Source organism: Pelodiscus sinensis, chromosome 2 (assembly GCF_052426305.1).
Source record: "Pelodiscus sinensis isolate ZL-2025 chromosome 2, ASM5242630v1, whole genome shotgun sequence".
NCBI lineage: Eukaryota > Metazoa > Chordata > Testudines > Trionychidae > Pelodiscus > Pelodiscus sinensis.
The window spans coordinates 202,105,387-202,132,212 of NC_143053.1; the positions used below are offsets into that span (position 1 = coordinate 202,105,387).

Genomic DNA, 26,826 nt, shown 5'->3' on the forward strand with positions numbered 1-26,826 from the left:
GGAGCTGCTGGGACTGCGTCCCCTCCACCATAAAAGCCTGATTTCTCCTCCCCTGGGCCACCATGTATCCCCTCCACCATCCGTGCTCATCCCCAGGCCACTCCAGCTCCCCTCCACCGTCTGAGCCTGACACCCACCCCCCACACCTGCTCCTGCCCCTGCCCAGGCATCTACCCTCAGAGAGAGGGGGGTTGGCAAGCATAGCAAGCAGGGGGTGCAGCCTCCTAGTAACTTGCAAAATTATATCTTTGCATGCATGTCTTGTGTAAAAACAATGGTCTGGATGATAGCACAAAACACTTATTTCTAACGGTTTATTGTAATTAAACACTTACGCATTCTTTGTAACTGAAAATGCCTAAAATATAGAATAAGTTATATAATGATCTCTGATTAGTTTTGGAAATATCTTTTGAGGGAGTTGGAACTAGCTCTATGCTGATACCTACAAAAAATCCTGGAAATATGTGGTGTGGTTTTTTTTTGTTTGTTTGTTTTTAACCTCAGCACAGGATTATGGACCATAACCTGATGAGTTGCATGACTATTTTAATTTTTACAAGTGTCTACTTTAACATCTAAGGGCACTTGCCCTCACTTGTGTGCTGTGCAGTGGCTAATACCTGAATTGGTAAGGTATGAGTTTGCATACATTGTTTCTAGATTCTACTTTCTACTTTTGGAAGATAGATATATAGAGCAAGAGGAGATAATCGACCAGAAGAATGAGGGCACATACTTTTTTGGGACATGAAATTAATTGTTCAGTAGAGCTTTTTTGAATGGAAATTATAGAATTATTAATAATAATGTAGAAAACGTGAAAGTGTTTAATAAGTATTTCTCTTCTGTATTAAGGAAAAATATACAATCATAATATGAAATGCTCTTTCCATTACACTATTACCTCTGAAAGATGTTAAAAGAGTAGTTACTAAAATTAGGCATTTATAAATCAAGTCCAGGTATCTCATATCCAAGAGTTTTAAAACAGCCGCCTGAGGAATACTCTTGATTGTTAATGTTGATTTTTCAATAAGTCTTAGAACACTAAAGGGGTTCAAGACTGGAGGAAAGCTAATGCTGTACAATATTTTGAAGTGTAAATGGGATGAGTTTGGTAATTCTAGGCCGGTCAGTCTGACATCAACCCTGTGCAAAATACTGGAGTAGCTGATATGGTACTTAATCAAAAATTAAAGGAGGGCAACGTAATAAATACCAATCAATATGGGTTTATAGAAAATGGATCTTATCAAACTCATTTTTTAAATGAGATTACAAGTTTAGTCAATAAAGATAATAACATTGACATAGACTTGTAAGGTATTTGACTTGGTTAAGACTAACATTTTGATTAGAAAACTATAATGGTATAAAATTAACATAGCACACGTTAACTAACTTTTAATCCATTTAACTGATAAGTCTCAATGTCATTGTAAATGGGAATTCATCTTTGAGAAGTTTCAGAGGGTAGCTGTGTTAATATGTAACTCTAAAAACAAGGAGTAGTTTCGAAAGTAAAACTGCGGTCTAGATGCGGTTCTTTCAAAAAGGGAAGGCTTTTTCGAAAGATCCTGTAAACCTCAGGTCTAGACCGCAGTTTTACTTTCAAAAGAGTGCTTTTTCGAAAGAGCGCCATTATGTGATTATGCAAATGAAGCATAGGAAATTCAAATACGGCTTCATTTGCAATTTCAAAGTGCCTAATTTACATTCCTCTGTTGAAAGAGGGATGTAATCTAGACACAGCCCTAGAGACTAACAAAAAATATATATAGTATCATGAACTTTTGTGGGAAAACCCACTTCTTCAGATGAGCTGGATGAAGTGGGTTTTGTCCGCTAAGCTGTATGATACGATATATATATTTGCTGGTCTCTAATGTGCCACAGGACTACATATTGTTCTTTAAGAAGTTGTTTTTCTTTGGCCCTGTAGGGATTGGTTCTTGGTCTTAACACTATTTAACATTTTTATCAATGAACATGGGGAAAGCAAAATCAGTGATAAGTTTGCAGATGAGACACAAATTGAGATTGATAAATAATGAAGAAAACAGGTTACTGATACAAAGATATTTGCAGTGTTTGGTAAACTGGGCACAAATAAATAATATGTGTTTTAGTGACCAATATTTTTGTTTCATACATTCAATTTCTATTAGGATTTTTTTTTAATACACAAGAAGGAATTCTTTAAAGATACATTAACTCTGCTGGTAATAGATTTATCTTTGTGTCCCTTTGCCTCTCATATCAATTTTCTAGAATTCTGTAGCCTGAGTAGGAATTGTGGTGGAATTTAGGTGGGTAAGGCTTGCCAGTCTGACCAGTGATTCTAAGTTCGTCCTCCCTAACTCTGGTTACAAGTTGGTGGAACAATAAGATTTCCCCTCCGGAGTGTCTGCAGGTGACGAGTGACAGTCTCACTTCAAATCAGGAAATGCAATTAAAATAAGTTCTATTGCTGCAGGATTAATTATAATAAATACCACAAAAATATATACCACCAAGTACACAGATTAATTGAATTTCTTTTGTGGATGGCATTAACAAAATCAAATTGGACTTACCTAAGAATACAGATCTTAGTTACCTAACAGAATTTCATACTCACAAGATCTCCCTCAAAGGCTGAGAGTGAAAGGACCAGCTTTCCTTCGCCTGAGGAAACTTGGTGCAGGTGGACTATGAAATACTTAGAATAAATGAAGCAAGACAAATATAAAGATAGAAGAAGAATAGAACTTAGTTTCTGACTTCGAGAGAAGATAATATACACTCTGGATAGGTTTTAGTAGTTATGGCTGCAGCAGAGTGACTTCCTTTATCCTTGGGCCTATATTCCCCTTGTGGTGCTAAAATGTCCCAGATGTCCAATCTCTTAACCAAAGTTGGGTCTGGTACCCTAAGATTGCTGTGGGTACCTATAACTGATTGGAAGGGATTTTTTGGGGGGGTTGTCTATGAATATGCACAGGAGAAGATGTGACGTCTTCTTGGACTGACTCCCAGAACAGAGAAAAAAATGGGAAGCATTGTGGTTATGTGCAGGAAATCTGGGCGCCTCAGTCTGTTGAGGTGGGTAAATTCAGTTTGTTGGAATTTGCAGATTCTGCTTATGTTTGTTCTGGCCAAATTGAGTAATATTCTCAAAGTACCTGTCAAACTAACTGAAAAGGCCTTTCATAATCTTTACATAATACATATATTGGAAAATAATACGGGAACTAAGAGAAATCTTAACCATATCACCTTACTTCTGTTAAAGTTGTGTCATACAAGACAACTAAATTTAATCCTGTAGGCATCTTGCATTACTAGCATGCTATTAAAAAAAATCAAGGATAGGCTAGGGAAAATATGTCTTATCAGGCTACAATTCCTAGCTTCTATTTTAACATTCATTATATTGACTTCCCCTTTCTTCCATTCGTTTTATATTTTATTTTATAGTTGCCTTCTTTTCTCCTCTAAACCAGCTCCGTTTGTTTTGGCTGTTTCAGCTTTCTTTCTCATTTGTAGGATAGTGGCGTGCTGGACATCTGGTAAAGTGTTCTTGAAACAATTCCCAATTCACATTTTTCTAAATTAATTCTTCCATCCAGCTGATTTGGCTCAATTGTCTTCAGCTTTATGAAAGTGGTTGTTTTAAAGCACCAAGCACATATATTGCAGGTTGAAACTCTGTGATGTGGAATTCCCTGGTCTGGCAACACCCCTGGTGGGACATTGTAAGGTGACCCCATGACTTATGTGGTCCAGGAAGGTTGCCAATCTAGGGAGCTGAGATGGAGCTCTGGGGGCAGCAGAGCTGCTGGGAGGAGTGTGGAACTCCCAGTCTCCAGGGGGCAGGGAGGTGAAAGAGCAGAGCTCCTTGTCACTGGGGCGGGTAGCAGAGGGGCTGCTTGTGGGAGTGCAGAGCCTCCTGGACCACAGTGGGGGTGCAGGGGGAGTGTAGAACTACCAGGAGGAACGTGGCCCATGTGGCAGCAGAGCCACTTGGTGGAGTGTGGAGCTTGTGGAGTGGCAGCAGGGTTGCTGGGGGGAGCCAGATGGAAACTCCAGCAGAGCCCTGGTGACAGCAAAGCCACTGGGTGCAGTGCTGAGCCTCAGGTGGCAGCGCGGTGGGGCAGCAGCAAAGTCATGAGGGAAAAAATGGAGCCCTCTTGCTTCTTACCTCCCCTCCCCCCCAGCAGAGTCTTGGGTGGCGGTGGAACTTCCTGGGTAAAAGTGGAGCCCCAGGGTGACCAGGGAGAAAGCAGCCCTACTCCTTGACCTCCCCTGGTCTGGCAAATTCCCTAGTTTGGGACCAGTCAGGTCCCGAGGGTGCTGGACCAGGGAGGTGCAACCTGTACTGCTTTGGACTTTATTCTGTTAGCACTCTGTAAACGTAATTAAGTCATGATCACTTGTACTTAATCAGCCTTTATTTTTTTTTGTTTTACTCTGTGATCATTTCCTCTTTAATTCTCAAAATGAGAGCTTGCTGGGGCAGTTCAAGATTTATTTTTATGCCTGCTTGATTAGTTTGGACTGAGCCGCCATGCACAAAGGTGATCTATGCATCCCGCTTCTCTCTCTCAAGCCAGTTGGGTTTTGGGAGAACTTTCACAGTTTCTATATTGACCTGGCTTCAACTGGAAAGGTTTAGCTGTGTGGACTTCCTCCTGGCCCTCTTCTGTCTGGTGGCCACTGCCTGCCCACCCATGTCCATTTCCAGTCATGTAGAATGTTACTGTGACCTAAGTTCCCTGTATGCTGTGCGGCCACACAGTCGCCTACTTAGACAGTGCAGCTGTTCAAGGCACCGGTGCAAAGTAGGAAGGAGGGCCATAGCCTCCAGCCTGGTGGCTGAAGGAAGGAGATCCTGAACCAGGCATCTCTTCCCCCTGGTCCCAGAGCAGCCTCTTTGCTGCGGCCAGAGTGGTCTGGCCCTGAGCAGTCCACCAACCAAGGCCTGAGCAGCCCGGCAAAGCCTAGCCCTGGAGAACTGCCTCCCCCTGCCACAACCTGGGCAGGCTGGCCCTGAATATCACCCCCTCAACCTCACTGTGGCCTGAGCAGCCCAGACTCCCCATCACCACCATTTCTAGAGCAGTCCAGACCCAGAGTTCCCCTGCTCTGGCCTGGATTTCTAGCCTTCCTCGCACTCCACCCATGCCCCTAGACAGAGCTCTTGCACCCCAGACCTGAGCTCCTCAAACTTAGCCCCACCCCAGCCGGAACTCACTCCTGCACCCTAAATCTCTGCCTGCAACTCAGAACACCTTGATCCCACCCTTGACAACTGAATTTTGTTAAGTGAACCTATATGAAGGTTAGGTGGCACACATCACCTCCACATAATGCACATAACAGAATTCATTCCACTTGGGTGGGAAAAATTAGAGGGAACACTGGTTGTGACCTCTTGCCTCTGGTGGTGATGTGTCACCAAGCCTCTTTGATTTCCTCTCTCTTTTTGGTGGCTTCCTTGAAATGAGGGTACTGATGTTTCTCAAACCTGTCTATCTGGGAACTCCTTAGCTTCTCTCATTCTCTGTAGCATTCTACTTAACCTTCCAGTCCAAGAATCTTTTAATGGTACCATGGAAGGTTAGGGTTAGAAGAGACTTAAGAAGGTAATCTAGTCCAAATCACTGCTCAAAGCAGGACCAACCCTATCTAAATCATTCCATTGAGGGCGTGGATGGCGATTCCACCCGTTCCCTAGGTAATCTATTCCAGTGTTTCACCACCCCCTCCTAGTGAAGTGGTTTTTCCTAATATCCAAACTTAGACCTCCCCGGCTGCAATCTGAGACAACTGCTTCTTGTTCTGTCGTCTGCCACCAGTGTGAATAGCCTGACTCCATCCTCTTTGGAACTCCCCTTTCAGGTAGTTGAAGACTGCTATCAAATCCCTTCTCATTCTTCTCTTCTGCAGACTAAATAAGCTCAACTTCCCTCAACTTCTCTTCATAAATCATGTTCCCCTAATCACTGTTGTTGACCTCTGCTGGACTCTTTCCAATTTGTCCATGACTTTTTCTTCCAATATAGCCACCAAATTGCACTTCATGCACAGCAAAGTGCCTTCTGGTTTCAGGCAGGAAAGAAAACATGGAACATTTGTTACAGGCCCATTGCTGGTCACCTTGAAATTACATGTAAAGCTGAACCTTGCATGCCTTCGCCAAATTATCTACTTGACACTGGATAGTACAATTGGCAAATAAAATGTGTCCCTCAAATAGATCCTTTTTCATATATGGTACAGGATATAGAGCCTTCATTAAATATGTTGTAGTATTATAAATCCCTCTAACAATGAAATGTGGACTTGCTCCCATTGAAGCTAATGGGATTTTTGGCAATGACTTTAATGCAAGCAGGATTGGGTTCTCTCTATCCTGCATTGTTCCTAGATAATCAGGTAAATCATGTTTTCCTGCCTTTTTTTCCCTCTCACCTTTAATGTTTACAATATTTGTTGCAGTGAAGCCTTCATTATTTTACTGACATTCTGCTTAGACATTCAGAGGTATTTTTAAAAAAAGTCTTCACGACATTCTAATGACATGCTGAAGGTGTGAGATGTAGGATTACCCTGTCTTCCCAGTTTTGCAAGAATTCTCCCGGAATCAGACTCAATCTCTCGAGGTTCCTGAAGCCAAACCCGAAGCTGGGTCACTACAAGTCAGTGATGAAGTGAGGCTAAGGCAAGCTTCTTGCCTAACAAGATGGGAGCTGCGGGAAGTGGTGTCCCAATCCGCTGAACTATTTTTATGAGAAGTGATGGTTAGTTTAAGAAAAAAAGTGAAGTTACACTTTAAGTATATTTTGATAAAAGTTATTTGAAGTTTGGAGTTACCAAAAGAGTATTTGTTGCTCTTTTTCTTTCAGAAATATTTCTTTAGCATAAATATAAGTGGCATGTATACAAAAATTGTGCATTTTGCTTTCCCTACCTCTCTGTTTGGGGCTGGTGATATTGTTGCATAGGTTACACATGCTGCTCAAATGTATCCCCAATGGTCTGAGAAAACTGATTAGTGATAAGTGAATGTGTTGAGCATTCGAAAAATTCTGTGTAAAGTTAACACACAGAGATTTTGCCATGAACATGTAAATACATGAAGAGAAAAACTATCTGGAGCTAGAGTACAGTATATCTTAGAACTTCCCTCTGCCTAAGCAGCTCTATGTCTTATTCCTAAATTTAATGGCATAATCACTTTCTGTATGTAAATTTGATAAACATTTACTTGCAATTAATTTGTTTGAATAGCATGTGATGTCTATATATCAGAGTTACATACATTTGCATAAGTCTCTGCCAAGAACTTTATAAATATTAGCCAAGTTTAATGAGTAAAACTGCTCATCTGATAACACTTTTTGCCTCTTCCTCTTACTGGGGCTGTAGCATAACTTAATGCAAAAAGCTTTCATCAGCATTAGAAATAATATTTTTAATTGTAATAACAATAAGCTAGTTGCTTTTTCCAATATTACCTTGCAAGAGTGTAGAGTACATATAATTTTTAATCATTCACATATGTTTTAGTGTTGTGTGCACTTGCCAAAGGATGTCTGTATATGTTTATTGCCTACTGTGTATGCCTTATTCAGTATGCCTCCTAGATGGATGATATATTGGAAAGTTAGAGTAAAAATCTCATTTAATTTGAGCATCCATGACATGCTCTAAAACATTTAGATTATAAAATATTATGAAATTATAAGATATTTAGGGTGAGGGCTGCTGCTTATATTTCTGTACAATATCTAATAAAATGCAGCCTCAATTTCATTCGGAGTCTCTATGTACTACTATAATATAAGTGGTAAAGACAATTTGGATCCTCAACTAGTGTATACTGGCCTGATCAAAGAACTGTGCTGATTTACACCTACTGAGGTTCTAGACTGATATTTTTTGTCGCTTGGTAGTTGTCATATCTATAATCTCAAGTCAATAAAAAGAAAAAGTCTATTGATAACTCATTACAGATGAATGATGTGCATATAAAATGTCCAGATACTTTCTCCTGTAAAATACTAAATCAAGAAGCTCTTCTGTATGACTGCTATAAATGTCATAATCAGCCTGTAGGTTTTAGATTAAGTGTATAACTATGGTATCTGAGCATTTTACACAGTGAAAATGTTTTTATATTACTTATCAAATAAATAAATATAAAATTGTAAGGTGCTTTGTGTTAGATTCTGTAAGAGTATGGTAAGAGACAGTCCCTTACCCTGAAGATACAAGAAATTTCCATCTGTCCCTTCTCCCCTTTTCCCTGATGCATTTTAATTATAGGGTTAGAAGTGTTGATTAGAATGTTTTACAGGCCGTCCTCACTGTTAGTCCAAGATGCATTTCAGAAAACTTGGACTTATAGCAAAACAACATAAAACAGGGATTTTTTTCCCCATAGCTAACTTCCATTTGCACAAATTGGAGGGGATTATTTGTGTGACTTAAGAGCAGGAAATGGGAGGACTTATAACACATCGGTTCCAACAAGCGTCAACGACTTTAGTGTGGAACGGATTTATACTGCGGCGACTTATAGAGGGGATGCCCTGTATATAGACTCCAGAAATAAACCTTATTAATCAACTGTGTTACCCCAAAATGGGTTTGTCCTTTGCCCTTCGGCCAAGAGTCAAGACTCTTGTTACCTCTATATGTGCTGCTGTAGATTGTTTGCTGACCGTGCGATTTTTTTTTTTAACATCTGCATTTGGATCATTTGAGGCAAGTTACCATAGTTGTTTTTGCTAATGGTTTTGACCTAAGTGTAAGGGTATGTCTACACTACAAGGCTACGTCTACACTGGCAGCTTCTTGCACAAGAACTCTTTTGCGGAAGAGTTCTTGTGCAAAAACTCTTCCACAAGAGAGTGACTACACTGGCATGTACTTTTGCGCAAGAGCATCCATGCCAGTGTAGACGCTCTCTTGCGCAAGAAAACTCATGTTTGCCTGTCTACACTGGCCTCTTCTGGAAGAGCTCTTGCGCAAAAGGGCTTCTTCCTGAGCGGGAGCGTCAGAGTTCTGGTGCAAGAAGCCCTGACTTTATACATTAGAATGTCAGTTTACTTGCGCAAGAACACGCGGCCAGTGTAGACATGCAGCAAGTTTTGGCGCAAGAGCGGCCGCTTTTGCACGAGATCACACCAAAGTAGACGTAGCGCAAGGGTATTTGGAAATAAGTTATTTCAGAATAATACTCCTGAAATAACTATTTCAAAATAGCAAGTCCACACAACATGTCCACATTAGGGAAGCCTTGAAATTAATCCAAGGCAGGCTCCCCTAATGTGGACATGCTACCTCAATTTAAAGCCCCAGAAAGCACAGGGGAGTAATTAATTTGAATGGTCCTGAGGAGAAGCTATTTCAAAATAGCAGCAGTGGAGCCTTCATGCTAATGCAATTTCGAAATAGGTGTTATTCCTCGTGAAATGAGGGTTTATTATTCTGGAATAAGAAACCTGTTACTTCAAAATAATTTCGAAATAATGGGCTTGCTTTGTGGATGCTCACTTCGTTATTTCAAAATAACATGAGTTCTTCAAGTGATATCCCTGCAGGTGCTCTGCTGTTGGTATCAGGTCATCCCAGCTCTGGAGATCAGAGTTCTCATCAGCAGTTGTCAGCTGGACCGCGCATGTGCAGCTAGCGCTTTGTGCTATTTGTGCCCTTTGATCATGCGTGTGGTCTGGCTTCCGCTAGTTCCTTCTTCACCACCATTGGTCACAGATGGAGTGAGCCCTTTCTCCTCACGATCCATTCAGAGAAGAAAACTTAGTTTAGTATTTAGTCATAGTTTAGTCATTTTTTAAATAGTTTTTAGTACAAAGATGATAGTTAATTACTTGTTTTTAAAAAAGGGTTTTCTTTAGGTAGTTAATTATTAATTCTTTAGAGTAGGAGCACACTCTAATAGACAAGGGAGACCCTTCACTATGCTGGGCTCCCCTAGTTTTAAGAAGTGTGCCACATGCAGCAACACTATGCCAGCGTCTGATGGCTACTCAGACTGTATAAAATGTCTTTGTAAGGCACATGTACCTCAGAAATGTGCCCACTGCACCAAATTCATTTTTAGAGCACACTGAGACAGAGAAATTAGGCTATAAATATTTTTCTTTGACAAAGCCTATAACTGTCAGTCCCCGTAATACACGAGGTTCGAAGGGATGCCGGAAAGGATGAGACCACAACTGGGGATTTTAAAAAGCACAAACTGATTTTATTTTGATGACGCCAGACAATCATCAGAACAAAAATTAAACACATTGCCAGACAACACAAAACAATCCCCTGAGGCTTTTCTAAATCACAATAATTCCCAATAACTGCCCAGGGGTTAGGAACAGTTGAATTAACACTGGTATTGTCCATAGGGCTGATTATTTACACAACTTTATACAAGGAAACAGTAAAAAACCTAAACCACAACTATTTATAAACTAACTTAGTAACTTTTTAGCCACTGTCACTTGACAAGCAATAAGGACAACTAAAAAATCAATTAGGATAGGGATGATGGTGGTGGTGGTGGTGGTGGGGGGGGGGTTATACCAGTTCTGGAGACAGCAGGAACACAAGTACCGGTCGCATGCTCATAAACTGTCTCCACTCGGGTCGACTAACTCGGAGTACGCTCAGTAAGACTCAAGAGCGGGGGGTGCAAGGCGTCTGGGTGATCAGGCCAGGCGTTCACTCGATGCGAATCCCCAGTGAGAGAGGGGCTGCCTGCCTGTTTTATTGCCTGTGAACTTATCACCCCATAGGTTGGTTTTTGCTGCAGTGGGTGGAGTAGCAGACCTGAGCACAAGTCAGCCCGTTGGCTGATCTTTCACTGCAATGGGTGGAGCGAGCAGGGGAAGATTATTAATTTACATGCCCTTATATGGAAAACACTCCACCTCACAGACAGAGCCCCCTATACCAGCCTTAGAGGTATTACAGGCTATGGCTCCCTGCGACGGGCAGCCATTTCTGATGTTCTGTCTCGGACAATAACCTTCAGAACCAGCCCGGCCAACCTCGAGGTCGCAGTCACTGAGGGCTGAAAAGCGGAGAGCCATTTCTCCAGGCTTGGCTCCCACAAGTAAAAGAGCCTCGCATACGCACTCCTTTCCACCAGTCTTGACAAGCCCGGTGAGTGTAAGAGATAAGCCGGGAACATCCAGCATCATGGGAGCCGAAATCTCTGCACAAAACTGCATTGGTGCCATAAATAGTCTTTCCATCTCATCATTTGGCACCGCTGGCTACTGCACCATCCACTGCAGCACTGCCACCTCGGCGTCATCCATCACGGCACCACCAATCCTGGCACTGTTCATTGTGGCACTCACTGCCAATTCCGGCACCACCAGCATTGGTGCTGGCATCTACACCTACGAAGACGCTGGAAATAACTCCTGCCACGAGGTACAAACAGAATCAACTTTGGCACTGTGTGTGCCGGTTGGCTCACCAGCACCTAAAAAAGCACGGCAAAAATCGGACACAGCAAGGGATATCAGTCCGGAACTGTTAGCATTTGCTCCGTCACCTTCCTCTGCATCATCTTCACTGCACTCACCTCCGCTATGAATGAGCAGCACTGAGCATTACCTACATGGGCAAAGCAGACATTATAGACCGACTTACAATTTGTCACCTGTAGCTTACTGAAGATATACCTCTCAATCACCCCCATCCTCTTCAAGAGGATCACCCAAGTCACCTTCTGTGCATGCACACTATCATACAGACCATAGGACTATGTCTACACTCGCGGCTTCTTGTGCGAGTAATATGCAAATGAGGCTAAGCGTGGAATATCGTCAAGCCTCATTTGCATACGCAAGAAGGAGTGTCTACACTGCCCCTTTATATGCAAGAAAAACCCTCTTGCGCAATGCCGTTACACCTATTACTTGAGAGGAAGAACGGCATTGCACAAGAGCGTTTTTCTTGCGCAAGAGCCTCTTCTGAAAAAAATGGTGGCTCATTAGGTATGCAAATGAGGCAGTAATATTCCACGCTTAGCCTCATTTGTATATTACTCACGCAAGAAGCCATGAATGTAGACATAGCCCAAGTGTGCTTTTTTCATCCAGATATTCCTCTCCTAACTGATTGGAATATCAGAATATAGGCCAGCGTATTACTATGACTATCTCTCTCATGGTATCAATATTGACAGCCTGCATATTGTCCACCCTGTTGCCTCGGTCATCCATCCACATGCAGACCCACAATCTCTCCCCAGCCAGCTCCTAGGCAAGTCAGATGCAAAAAACAACCCCTCAAAAAATCCAAGCTTCACTAATGAGGCCCCAATTGTGCTGGTGGGGGCAGGGGCAGGGTGCTGGTGGGGGAAGGATCTGGCTGGGAGAGGGGACAGGGACAGCTCGGCCAGTACCTGGGGATCCCAGGTCTTAGGAAGCACGTGGGCTGCTTTTCTTCTCCTCTCTCCTCCCTTCATCTCCCATAAACAGCTGGCATGCTTCCTGAAAAACTGGGTCTGTCGCTTGGCCCTTCCCCCTGCTGCCTTCTTCTGCAGGATGTGTGTGTAAGAGTCCTGGGACTGCATGCCAGCTCCAAGTTCTCAGGAAGGGTGTGCTCTTCCTCTGCTCTCCATGACAGCCACGTGCTTCCTGAGAAGTTGGAGCTGGCATGCAGTACTGGGATTCCTACTCCCTCTCCCACTCTAACCCAATCCCCATCCCCTTCCCTAGAACCAGGGCTTCCTCCCTGCTCTAAGCCAATCTCCCTTCTCTCCCCTCCCTTTCCCCAGAGCAGCTCCCCCCACTCTAACCCAATCCCTCTCTCCTCCCCTAGAGCCAATCCCCCCCACTCTAACCCAGTCCCCCTCCTCTCCTCTTCCCCAAAGCCAGGGCCTCCTCCCAGCTCTAACCCAATCCCCCTCCCCACAACCTTATGCCCAGAGCCAGAGCCGCTGCCGCTACCACCATGCGCTGGGGCACGTGCTTTGAGTGGCCAGCTTTGAGCATGTGCTGGCTGGGACACCGGGATACCATGCGCACACTCTCTCCCCAGCCAATCCAACTCCCCTCCCCTTCCACAGAGCCAGACACCTCCCTTCCCTGCTGTAATCCAATCCCCTTTGCCCCAACCTTATGCCCGGGTCTCAGAGGACAGTCGCTGCCGCCGTTCCCCAGGTGCTGGGCACATGCGCTGAGCAGCTGGCTTTGAGCATGTGCTGGCCGGGACTCCGGGACACCATGTGCACCCCCCAAATCCAAGCCCCCACCCCTTCTCCAGAGCCAGGCATCTCCCTCCCTCTGTAATCTTATGCCCAGTTCCCAGAGCCAGACGCGCCGCTGCACCTGTAGGTGGAGGTGCCATCGCTGCCTGCGCTCAGCAGCTGGCTGCTAGCGTGTACAGACTGGAACGCTGAGTGCGACCTGGCCTGCACGTGCAGGATATGACATAGTGTGCTGGGGGCCATGAGCAGAACAGCACGGGCCGTGAGCACACATGCAGCTCAGAGCAGTCCGGCTGTGAGACTGGCTGACCTGAGCAGTTCTGGGTTTGTCCTGGCTCTGTCAGGAGCCGCAATTTTTTCCTTGGCCACCGCTGTTATAGGTGTTCAACTAGACTTGACACAGAAAGAGCATATCTACCATTACAAAGATTCCTACCATTACAAAGATTCCAAGTGATCTAAGACCTCATCATTGCTGTCACGACCAGTCCTACAGTACCAATACTTACCTGCCTCTAGCGCATGGGCCATATGGCCACTACAACATATGTAGTCAATCACACATGCCTACACTTTCGATGTCTCCAGCTCTGCCATGCATCCATTTATATCCTCCTGAGATGACAAGTTTTTCTCCCTCCCACTGCTGAAACGTCCCTCAAGTGGTGGACCAATCCCAGCAATTTTCTGGCAGGTGTCCCATTCCATCGAGACCAATCTTCCACCCATAAAACTACAGAGGCTTCCTTCATTGGATGGGGCGCTCATATGGGCAACAGACCAATACAAGGACAATGGATGCCTCGGAGACTACTTTACATATCAATCTACTGAAACTCAGAGCCCTTTCCAATGCATGCATGCATTTTGTCACATGTATCCAGGATACCACTATCAGAATATTTACTGACAATATAACAACAATGTATTATATAAATTGCCAAGGGGGTGCCCGATCCTGTTCTCTATGCGCTGTAGCAGTCTGGTTATGGAACTGGTGCATCTGCAACAGAATCACTCTGAGAGCTTCATACTCATTAAGCATCAACAACATGACTGCAGACGCTCTCAGCAGGCACTTTGCTCCAGACCATGAGTGGAAGCTCTATCACGAGTTCTTTAGCCCATCTTCCATCAATAGGGTTGCCTGAAAATAGACCTTTTCAGCTCCTACAAGAATGCGAAATGCCAATATTGTTCCAGAGCTGGTGTCAGACCAACATCTCTAGGGGATGCTTTTCTTCTCAACTGGAAAGGACCCCTCATACGCATTCCCTCCCACTCCTCATTCCCAGAGTCCTCGAAAAGATCAACAGGGATGGGGCAACAATCATTCTCATAGCCCCCTTTTGGGCATGACAGACGTGGTTCCCTTATCTGTATTGGATGTCTCCTCAACCACCCTATCACCTTACCAAGTATCATGACCTCTTAACCCAGAACAACAGAATCCTACTCTACCCACAGCCCCATGATCTACAACTGACAGCATGGCTCATTGTTGGTTCCACAGAGGGGAACTCCAGTGTTCAGACCAAGTAAAATATGTCCTCTTGCACAGCAGGAAACAATCTACTCATTCCACTTAGCTTCAAAATTGGTATAGATTCCTTTCATGGTGCTCTGATAAAGCATTGGACTCATGCACAACATCTCTACACAACATTTTAGACTATATCTTGTTTCTGAAGGATGCGGGGTTGGCCCTTACTTCCCTAAAAGTACATTTGGCAGTGATCGCCGCTTTCCATCACTCAATAGATGGTTGTTCAGTGTTTGTAAATCCTTTTACCAAAAGATGTATCAAAGGTCTTTGCAACCTGTACTCGCCACGTTGATTACTACCTTCGGTGTGGAACCTGGAGACGGTGTTGGACACTTTTACCCATGCTCCCTTTGAACCACTAGCTACTTCTCCACTATCAACAATGACGATCAAGGTAGTTTTTCTACTAGCCATTACTTCCACCCGCAGAGTTGGAGAATTGAGGGTCTTAATAGCAGTACCACCATATACCACATTTAATAGACACAACGTCATATTGCAGCCACATCCCTCCTTCATCCCTAAAGTTTGCTCGGATGTCCACATATATGAACCAATCATCCTTCCTTCCTTTTACCCTAAGCCAGACTTAAATTGTTGTGAGGCTGTGCTTCACTCTCTTGACGTGTGCAGAGCACTGGCTTTCTATACAGATAGAACTCAAACTTTTTGCAAATTGAAGCGACTGCTAATCTCGGTGGCGGAATGCTCTAAAGGTGAACCTCTCTCATCGCAATGCACTTACAGACTTATAGTTTCCTGCATAATAAAGTGCTATGCCTTATGGAACAAACCACTTCTAGAAGCACCTAGTGCACACTTTACAAGATCTGTAGCAACCTCCATGGCTTTCCTTTGGAGGAGCCCCCCTCAGAGACACATGCCGAGTGGTCCACCAACAATACCTTTATGAAGTATTATACTATCCCTCAAAGTGGAGCTAAGGTCAGTAAATGGCCTCTGCAGTACTATCAATGGTGATTAAATCATGACTCCAAGACCCGCCTTCCATGTGTTCTCAGGTACTGCTACACAGTCACCAACAGAGGAGCACCCACAGTAACATCACTTGAAGAAGAAGAGGGAGTTACTCACCTGTGCAGTAGCGATTGTTCTTTGAGATGTGTGTCCCCATGGGAGCTCCACTACCCTTCCTCCTCACTGCTTCGGAATCTCCTATTATATCTTCAAGCTATCCGGGTGGACTCGAGGAACTGGCGGGAGCAGGACCACACGCATGATCAAAAGGGCACGAACGGAACAAAGTGTGATCTGCATATTGGCGGTCCGGCTGACTACTGCTAATGAAAACTCCAATCTGCGGTGCTGGGACGACCTGACACCAATAATGGAGCACCCATAGGGACACACATCTCGAAGAACAGTCGTTCCTGCACAGGTGAGTGACTCCCTCTTATTTCGAAATAACGCTGTAATATAGACATGCCCTAACAGTGGGATTAGAGAAGTGGTTCTGAACTTAATTACCATTGTGAACCACATATGCAGCTCCATGTGTTATGTTGGCCAAAACAATATATATATATATATAGGTACTACCTGTATGGCCTGAAGATGTAACATGAACCACAGTTGTGTGCTGATTGGGCTGAAAGCATACTGCAGGTTGAGAACCACTAGACTTAAGAGTTTACTCCTGTTAAGCTGATTTTTATCATTCTTTTTAATAATTGACTCTGTATATATATATATATATTTAGAAACTTTGATCTAGTAACCCGCAAAACATATTCTTCCAGAAGGGCTGTTGAATGAAGGCAAAATAGATTATAAATAATTTTGGGGATAAAAATAGGTTATATCAGAATGCCATACTTTTATTTAAAAACATACAAACTAGTCTGTTTTTAAACCTGCTTTTATTTTTCTTTAAATATAAATAATGTTAAATACTCTTTCACACATTTTCAGAGCATAAATTAGCCATTTTTTTCATAGTACATACAGCCCTCTCGAGTGAATTTTTTTATATATTAAGAGAAACCATCTTGTCTTGTAACTAGAGGTAATAAATACAGGTAGTGGTAGTAAATATTGAAATAAAATAGTCTCTGTTTAAATTAGCTCTAAATCTTATAAAAATAAATAGACAATATTTAAAAAAATAAATATTTAAAAACAATAAATACGTTTGTAAAAGGAAATCTTAATAAAATATAAATACTTTATGCAGTTACTTGTAGTTCTTAAAATAGAACTACACTGTCATCTGCCACATGACAGATTTTGTGACGAAGGAATGTGCCTGAATTAAAACATTCAAACACTGAGACTCCTGGTGTTTTTCAGATATCGAACAGCCCTCACGGTTTTCTCCATGAATGAAGTAAAGTCCCGGAGGATGAGATGAGTGGTGATTTTTTCTATCCATTTTTTATTTGACTTCAGTTTTGCAAAAAGTGTGTTCTGAGTGGCTGGGTCTGGCATGATCACTGCACCAGGATTTTTCACCTATGAAAAGAAAATTAAAATATATTGGTTACAATACTATAAAATGCTCTCAATGGAAAGGATCTGCCTACACATGTGAAAAATGTAAAATATGCTTATAAGGAAGGAAGTACATGCTTTTCTTTGCTGTACTATTGAGGCAGCAGATAGTCTGACAGGGCTATATAGCCTACAACTTATTTATCCCCACTGTATCCATGTTGCTTGAAGGCATATGCTTTCAGATGAATTGGAGTGGAAGTTACAGAGACAGGGGTATATATATATTGTGTTAATGAGGCTAATCAAGTCCACCCCGGCCCTTATGTGGGTATAGCTTATGTTACACAGGGAGGTGGTTTAATCTCACCCTTAAGAGACCTAATTCATGCTGACTTAAGCTGTAGCATAGTCATAGCTTGAGTCCTGTTTTCAATAGTACTTAGACACTTAACAACCTAAGTCCTATTGATTGTCGATGCTATTGAGGCTCTTAAGTGACTATGACACATCTGAAAATGGAACTCAGGTGCTTTTGAAAGTTTAATCTGAATTCTGGGAGATTAATAAAGTACAAAGCCCTGTAACAAGCAGTGTTTGCTTCATCCTGTCAGGATCCAAGCTGCTAACCAAGAAATGCTGGAAACAGTATACTATAAGCTGGAACTTCTATTTTTTTTAATGTTACTTGAATTGTATAAGAAAGGCATGTCCTCTTCATTAAAATGACATAAAGGGATGGAATCTGAGCACACTTCTCCATGGTTACATCTCTGATTCCTTGCCACATGCTGCAGAGTTCTGTGTGGAGGCTTTCTACAGAACCACAGGGGATATGGGAGTGCCGACCTAGCAATGGTTCTATGGATCTACTCGATCACAAACTAACAACAGGTGAGCAACAGACTACAATCTCAAGTCCTCCCCCTAGTCAATAGCAGGAATGCCAGGTTGGTTGAATGAGTAGCATAGGCCCCACTTCCTAATTAGGGAGGAAGACTCTGTTTCTACTCCCCAGGATCTCTCCTAGTTCCCACAGGCAAACATTTTACTTGTGAGCTTTTTATTTGGCATATTTAGTTTCAGCCAGGTCAATCAGTTTCTCACTTTCATGAGGGCTAAAATCTCACTGAGTTCACCCAGTCAGAGAACAACACAGAAAATGGCCACAAATCAATGTTTGCAATATATACAGGTGAAATCAATGGTCCATGTAACAGGACTATTATTCTATCACTGTATGGAAAAAGTAGTTCAGATCCCTTTAGTCTAAAAATGATGAACATAAATATGTTACAAAATGAATATTACATATACAATGGGCTTATCAAGGCATTGAAAAACACCTTGTAGGAAACAATGGCATATAATTTTTATAATTCTTGATCCTTCAACCCTCGCTTATCTGAGTGGTTCTTATTCACACATTAGTTCCATAGACTATAAAGAATATATTCACATGAAGAGCTATTTATTAGTGGGAGTAAAAACTGCAGGAATGGAGTGAATTTTAAAGAGTTCCATTTTAAAGTCTTGCAAAACATACAGCACAGCTAGTGTGTCCTTTCAAGGTACAGTATTGCAAAATATCCAGAACAGCTATTAGAACTGAATAGCAGTTAATTTTCTGAGTCCAGAAATATTCAGGGTTTTGTAAAATGTTACAATGTTATCAATTGTGATGCAAAAAAGCAAGTGTTTCTCTGTAGGTGGCACTTTTTATTCTTCCAACTCTTTAACCTATAGGTTGTGTTTATCAGAAATTCTATAACCTGTACATTTGATTTTAAATAGAAGATTTTTAATCATGCCATATAATCTTGCTTGAAAGCTTGCTTTTATGATTTTAAGTATTTATGACGTTTGTTAAAAGTATTCTCTAGTCTTTCTCTGGGTCACTGTAAGTGTATTTGTTTTTTACTTCCCTGGAGCTTTGGGTGTGAAAAGACTGCAGGCTTGAGTCCTAATTCTAACAGCTACTGGGAAAAAAATAGCAGAAATCAGATTTCTCTTTGTCATCAATCCAGTCATTTGCAAAATATAATACATTTACTTGCTAGAGCTGGTATGCAAATTAGGGATAACAACAAGAAAAGAGAGAAAAAATCTAATTGTCAGAATATATTGGTAAAATCTGTAACATATCATTGATATTCTTTCTAATAAATATTGAGAGCAAGGGGTTGAAGAGTCAGCTTGGGTCTATTGTAACCAATGGGTTCATTATGTCTCCTGTTATTTTTCAGAGCATTATGTTTCTGGATCCTTTACAAATCAAAGTCAAAATAATTATGTATGCACAAACAAAAAAATAACTCACCATCTGCCTCACAGTATTTGCCAGATGTTTTGTGCCATAACATATGGATTCCACTTTTTGTTTTTCAGTAATCAATGTTTCTTGTACATATTCCAGGTATGTCTGAAATGTAAAAAGTCCACTGGAGATTCCACTCAAGCATTTCTCCTACAATGAGAGAAGGGTAAGGAAATTACTTATTGCTGAAAAATTATTTGATGGCAATATTGTTTCTATGTATCAGTTAACTAACCAATATTTATACAATGCTCCTGGGAGCCTCAGATATGCCCCTGTGTAGGGGGTTATGAATGTATTATAAATGTTATAGATTCCTTGCCTCATTGAATCCAGACAGTAGACATCCATCTTCCTCTGTGATCTTGGGGAGGTTCAGATCATTTTGGGCAAGCATCTCCATACTGTTGTCACACACAGTAAATTTCTCACACATCTGGGAAGAAACACAAAGAGGTTTTATTACACCTTTAATCACATGCGCATTTTTCAGGCAAAAGGCACTATACAACCGCTGAACTATGTCAGTAGAAAGACCTAATGCATTTCTGAAGTATCCACAAAACATTTTTTTTAAAACCAGCTTTTAAAACTATTTGGCAGAATAGTCAAATATGTGGTTCTAATTAGAAATCACTTTATATTAATTATGATTTTCATATTCTCCCATCAGAAACAATTTGCTCTAGTCTGTCTGATACACAGCATGGACACACTAATGCAGGCTGGTATGCTTTCTAAGGAGCATGTCTCAAATATTTGCTCTTACAGAAGGTCAGGAGGCTGCATGTTGTGCAAACCCACTCTCACTTCACTTTTAACAAAGATATTCATGCCTTCTTCTCTGCCTGCTTTTCAGGGCTAAAAGGAATTCTCTTCCCTCTCATCTTAGGCCTTGTCCATCAGAAAGGTGCATAAATCACCCTGCAGCCTAGACAGAGAAGTGGCTTCAAGCAAAATGCTGATTCCACAGCCAAGCTCAAGACAAATGACAACATGAACCCAAATAAAACAGCTGGTGGGGGCACCATGAAACACCAGATAGTCCTGTTTGCTGTTAAAACCTCTGTGTTGCCAAGTGTAGCAAAGATCCGATCAACTCAGGACTCGGACTGGGATTCCAGTCCCAGAGGCCTCCATGTATTACCCACCTCATCCTTCAGTTTAGCAGCTTTGCTGTGCAGTAGCCATGCCAAGGACTCGCAATCTGGCAGCAGGGGGCTTCTTGCAAGCGAATTCCTCAAAGGATCATTAACAAGTTCCTCTTCCCCAGAGGAATCCAGGATGGGAACAGCTCTGGCTCCCAGGAGCATTGTGAGGGCTGTTGCTACCCAAAGAGAGCCTGAGAGGAGGAAATAGACAAGGAAGGAGTGGAATGAAATCCTGCCAGCTAAGTCACAGACACACTCCCTCAAAAGGACAGTGGGAGAGACTAGCTCATTCTGCAGATGAGAGGCTGTTACTTACATCCCCGAAGATAATTCATTTCTTTCTCCTGAATTCCCCTTTGCTCTCTCTAAAGAGTTGCTGGCCAGAGGTCTGGAGAGCAGACTGAGCTGAAGGAATCCCTGATCTTGTGTATATTTATATTCATTGGCCACTGGGAAAATCCAGTATTAGAAAGAAAAAAAAATTCTTTTGCTGTAATGAAAAGTAACTATTTCTAATGAGAGAGGTACACGATGCTATTGTGAAATACTTCAGGAAACTGAGCTCACTATAAAAGCCTGAATTAAGAAAAGTATTAATAGGTCAGAAAACCCCCTACAGTGTGTTCTGGCCTACAGTAAATGACTCAGATCAGAAGGCTTCCTCCACTGGCCCTGGATAATCATTTCACACTTGGCATTTAAGGGAAAAGATGTTCCAAGATACAAATGCATTCTTGCGAGAAAACAAATATTTAGTAATTGCTCTTCTGTACATGATGATATAATAATCACTACAGGATACCTTTTAAGGGAAAGGAAACAATTTAATTCTTTAACTAATTGATTGGTAGACTATTCAGATAAATTGACAACTAACAAAATATACAAATAAAAAAAAGACTCTAATTCTCAAAAGGATAAATTGGACAGTAAATGGCAGAAAGCAGTGAATGTCAATTACTGTTGCTATTAATTATGTTCATAGATTCCAGCTGTGGTTGGCATTTTAAAGTACATTTAGGCCTGATATAAAAAATAAAAGTGTGACAGTTTAACTAAATGGCTTGAAAAGTTTATGTAAGTTGATTCTGCCTACTATGTAGGCAATCTCAGTTGGTTTTAAGAGTGTCTTATAATAAACTGATTTTTGCTAAATGAGTTTCTAAACTGATTTGTTGAAATTGATCCAGTTTTCTCATATGGACACAATCATAGAAACATGTTTCCTGCACTAAAGACACATTCTAATTTTATGTAACGGGGGGAGGCATAGCTCAAGTGGCTTGAGCATTGGCCTGCTAAACCCAGGGTTGAGAGTTCAATCTTTGAGGGGGCCATTTAGGGATCAGGGACAAAATCTGTTAGGGATGGTACTTGCTCCTGTTGTGAAGGCAAGGGACTGGACTCAATGACCTTGTAAGGTCCCTTCTAGTTTTAGGAGATAGGCATCTCTATTCATTTCATACATGAAGGAGAACAGGGAGAGAGGAGTATGTGATAAAGAAAAAGCAAGGTGACTGCAATAAGATTTCATGGTTAATGAGTTTGGACATCTGCACAATTTATATAGATTATCAATTTATAATTAATAAAATATTAATTTGCTTTCTATGGGTATCATTGGAGAAGTAAGTGTTAAGGGCGGACAATGCTTTCATTCTCTTCCAAACACATTCCACTGTTCTAACAAAAAGTGCTACAGTGTTTAATGTGTCATTCTGGCAATTTATTGGAAAGTGCAGGGCTGGTGACAGACTTCACTGGGCCTTAGGGAATGGGAGAGAGGAGCTTGGCTCTGGGCTCCTACAAGGGGCAGGCCCTTGGGCAGAAAGGGCAGGTCTAGGGTCTAGCCTCCCCCAGCCAGCCCTCACCACTGCCTTGCCCATGCTGTGCAGGGCTCTGGTGGCAATTTAAAGGGCTCAGCCTCCATCCGCCCCCACCGCTGCTGTAGCAGCCTGGAGCCCCAGGCCTTTTTAAATCTCTGGGCCTTTTAAATCAACTGCCCTCTTTGTTCCCACCCACACCTGTATTGGGGCCAAAAGAATTGTAGTAATTGTGCCTAATTTATTGCAATGCTGAAATGTGGTTTGTGACCTCCAGGTGACACAGAGCAGAGACTACCAAACTCCATTTTTACTTGACCAAAAATCTGATTGGAGCTGTTTGAACTCTGTAGATGAATAGCCAGAGCAATAATCTTTTGTGGCACAAAGCCCTCTGCCATCCTCCTTTATGCATAGCAGAACATTAATTTCATATGATCTATGCATACATTTAAATGTAACACTGAAATTGGATAATCTAATCTAAAGTATCAGAATGTTAGAACTGCTACACCAGATCAGACCCATGGCCATCTAGTCAGGTATTCTTCTTCTGAGATTGGTTAATTTAGAAGACGGCATAAAACGCAAACAGCAACTGGCATGGACAATTAGACCCAACAGGAAAGTTCCTTATTAATCCCAGACAGTAAGCCTGGAAGTTGAGATCCCTCTTTGTTTTTTGTTTTACAAATATTATTAATATCGAATATTTATAGAATTCTTTTAGGCATTTTTCTTCATTACTAGCTTGTAGCAAGGAGTTGAGCAGTATTGTTGTAATAACTGTGTTGGTCCCAGGATATTGAGACAAGATGGGTGTACCAGGTACTGTTGGTGAGAGACACAAGCTTCAGGTCTGGGAAACTTTGAGATTGGCTTTGCATAGAGAGCTACAGCTGTGTAGCTGCACTGGTGCAACTGTGCCATTGCAGTGCTTAAGTGAAGACACTTCTGTGCCAATAGGAGAATTTCTCATGTCTGTATAGTTAATTTACATTCTAAATAGCTAGGTTGATGAGAGAAGCTCTCTTGTCCATGTAGTGCTGTTTACATGGAGGATTAAGTTGGTGTAACTCTGTCGCTCAGGGGTGAGGATTTTTCACAGTCCTGAGCAATATAGTAATACCGCTGTAGGTCTGTTGTATAGATGGGGCCTCAGAGTGTCACAGCTAAATACAGGGTAGAAAATATTGTTGAGCATAAATAGTTACCACATTTTAAAGGAGGAGTGTTAACAGGCCATCAGTTAACTGTACAGTAGGATATAGCACATACAATACCTATATGTTTGTGTTAAAAATGCTGTTAAGGTGGGATTTTCAGCAGGGTTGTGTCTAGACTACAAAGTTCTATCGGAAAAAGATACACAAATTGCCAATTGCAATTTGCATATCTTTGTCTGCTTTTCTTCTGAAAGAGGCTTTTCCGACAATTGACCCGTCTACACTGGGCCAAATGTTGGGGGGAAAAAGCCTTTTTCAGAACATCCCTTCTTCCTTGTAGATGCCAAAAAAAGGTGTCTGCTTTTCTGAATTTTTTTTGAAAAAGCAGACACATTCCTTGGACATGGCATAGCTTTTCTGGGATATCTTCAGTATCCCGGAAAAACTCTGCAGTCTAGATACATCCTAGTACTCATTGTTGATCTTTCTGTACTCTGGGATGACCAATAGGAGTTCTACCGTTAATTTAAATGGCTTCAGAGAGAAGCCAATACCAAGACCTTTTTAAAACCCTACCCTAATCCCTGCAGCCCTTTTAAATTATTGATGATCACAGAAATAATTGTGAATGTAAAAGCTTTTTTTTCATAATGATAAGGGGAAGTGTGGGTTGTTAATTTGCTACCCTCAGAGGAAATGGTAATACCACCAAAACAATCATTCTAAACAATGCTGAGGTATTGGAGTCAGAACAAGTCAGATGCATGCTCAGAAGAAGCTCAAACAAGGGTGGAAAAGCAAAACAATGCTAATGGCAGCAAAGGAAGGATGTCTGTTAATGTAAAATAAATTGATAAATAACTAGTATGTTTGTATAGAAAAGAAATATTTGAATAGAAATGTTACTAATTACTGTTAAAGCTACTCTATATTCTACTCCGTTTTGTTTTACATTCTTATTATTTTTAAATTCTCCAATATTCTATTGTAATCATCCAAGCCACTACAGTTTGTGATGTGGTTATTTGATACTAACACTATAGAATAATGCGGTACTTTTAATTAAAATAGGAATGATTCTAAGCATGTGGTTTTGTGCTTCTATAGAGAAATCTAGTGTATGGAAGAGAACCTCCATTATTTGATGGCTGACTATCTCTTGTGAGGGAATTGAAGCCCATTTCATTGATGTAGTTTTGGTTCATAATCTCTGTAAATATTGAGTGAAGGAGTCCTAGAACCCTCAATAAGACAAAACTTGCTTCTTTTGAGCAGTTTTTGTACATATAGTCTCTGAAGTTTCAGGTCCTGTTTATGCCCAGGGCTGACTCTATTCTTTACTCTTCTGAGGATCCATGGAAGCTAAATGGATAACCTCAGCCAGCAGTTTGATGCCATTGAATGAAGCAGCATTAAAGTAATGTACCTTGTTGTGACACAGCTGTGATACAGGTCCTTTACTATCCTGTATTAGCATAGTTCACAGCGAGAGGGATTTCTTCACTTGAAAATGTACACAAGGCACTAAAGGATTTCTTTTCATTAAGATAACTCAATTTTTGAGCCCTGCATGGATACAAAATTTGTATCTGCATCTGTAAAACTGATATGCAGCTATCCGCATTGATATCCACGGACACAGATACCAATGGATATAAAGTGGATATCCGCATTTACAGGGTTCTAGATACAAAATTTATATCTGCATCTGCATACGTATCTGCAAAAATGAACCACGGATATCCACATCTGCAGATGCAGATATAAAGTGGGTATCTGTGGCTTTGCAGGGCTCTAGTCATTTTGCTGCATTGCAATTTGCTTGTTGGTTATTTGCCAGCTCTCAGGGGAACTCTAGGGACATTTGAGCACTTTTGCATGAAAAGTTCTTGAGCATGTTCATTTTTCTCCCCTTGTGTCACATTCTCATCATTTTAAAACCACAGGCCTTGTGAAAGGCAGTCAGAAATTCCCTCTCTGAGCACCTCTACGAGCTCTATATGCAAAAATAATTTCCTTGCTTGTCTATGTCTCAGTTGTGGTATTTTGAGAGAAGCCTTTAGTTTGAGTGAGTCGTCCTTGGTCATCTTAAAGGTAGTGCCTTGGTTTTCCAGTTTTGCCTGTTTACTCAATAGGAAAATGTATGGCACTTGCTCTTCTGGACAAGTGCCATGTTTCTCATGAGCCAATCTTGTTTTGTAGGCTGCTGTAATTGGAAAAAAAGGCCATAGAGACAGCTCCTGTCAAAGAATGTTGTAATACTGGGTAGTTTAAATACTCAGAGTTTTGTAATGCATGTACCTTCTCAATCAAAGTTATCACAAAATCAAAGGAGGCGAGTGTATAAGGGATGACAGTTACCCTTTTGAAGACCCTTGAGCTACAGATTGCTTTCTGAATAATTATTTATTAATTTGTATTTGTTTATTTGTTTTGTTTTGGAAGTACAGTTGTATCTACACTAGGGCTTTGCCCAGCACAGGTCAAACACTGTCTGATGTAGCTATGTCATCAACAATTTTTAAAGGTGATTTGGCCTGATAGCCACACATCATGCATCTATGAAAAATACTAGAGAGATCTAAGACTTCAATAGGAAGGTTCTTAGCTGATGCAAATAAGCATATTTCCATTCATTAGGTAACTGATTCAAATTCAGTCCATGTCAGTGCTGACAGAAACCGATAACACCTGCCATCTAGGAAGTGATCTACAGTATGTGAAATGAATTAATCCTTCTTATTCATAGTGATCGGTACTCATATAGTTCAAAGTATAATAATAATAATTGGCACCCTTGTCAATCTCAGAGGCTAACACTGGGATGGGTTATGGAGATAATTTGATCTCCTCACTTATTCAGGTGGTTATTCCAGGTCCAGGATAAGGTTTGTACACAGAGGCTGAGCAGCATAGCAATCTCCAGGGCTGTCAATCTGTCCTCTTTCATGATTATGAAATATACACATTTCTTAAATGTCAGCCTCTAAGATGCAGTGTTTTCTATTTTCTACCTAAGTATATGCTTTATATCCTGGTATTCAGTGTTGACTTTCTTCTCATTTTTTGCTTATTCATAACTTGTGAGATCATTTACTGAGTCATAACGTTTGTTTGTGTCAAAGGCCCCATTCTGTG

General features: G+C 41.5%; 1 protein-coding gene and 1 long non-coding RNA gene across 2 annotated transcripts; one reads left to right on the top strand and one right to left on the bottom strand.

Annotated features, from left to right (window-relative positions):
- Window positions 1–16,654: 16,654 nt before the first annotated feature.
- Window positions 16,655–20,861, bottom strand: IL6 (interleukin 6). The gene is made up of 4 exons (XM_075922218.2): window positions 20,700–20,861; window positions 19,871–19,984; window positions 19,552–19,698; window positions 16,655–17,252 (listed from the first exon to the last, which is right to left on the bottom strand). The coding sequence occupies exons 1-4, from the start codon at window positions 20,859–20,861 to the stop codon at window positions 17,061–17,063; spliced, it is 615 nt and encodes a 204-aa protein (XP_075778333.2). The 3' UTR covers window positions 16,655–17,060.
- Window positions 17,206–20,706, top strand: LOC112543910 (uncharacterized). The gene is made up of 3 exons (XR_012901999.2): window positions 17,206–18,125; window positions 19,648–19,714; window positions 20,441–20,706. It is a non-coding gene; the product is annotated as an uncharacterized LOC112543910 (long non-coding RNA).
- Window positions 20,862–26,826: the final 5,965 nt, after the last annotated feature.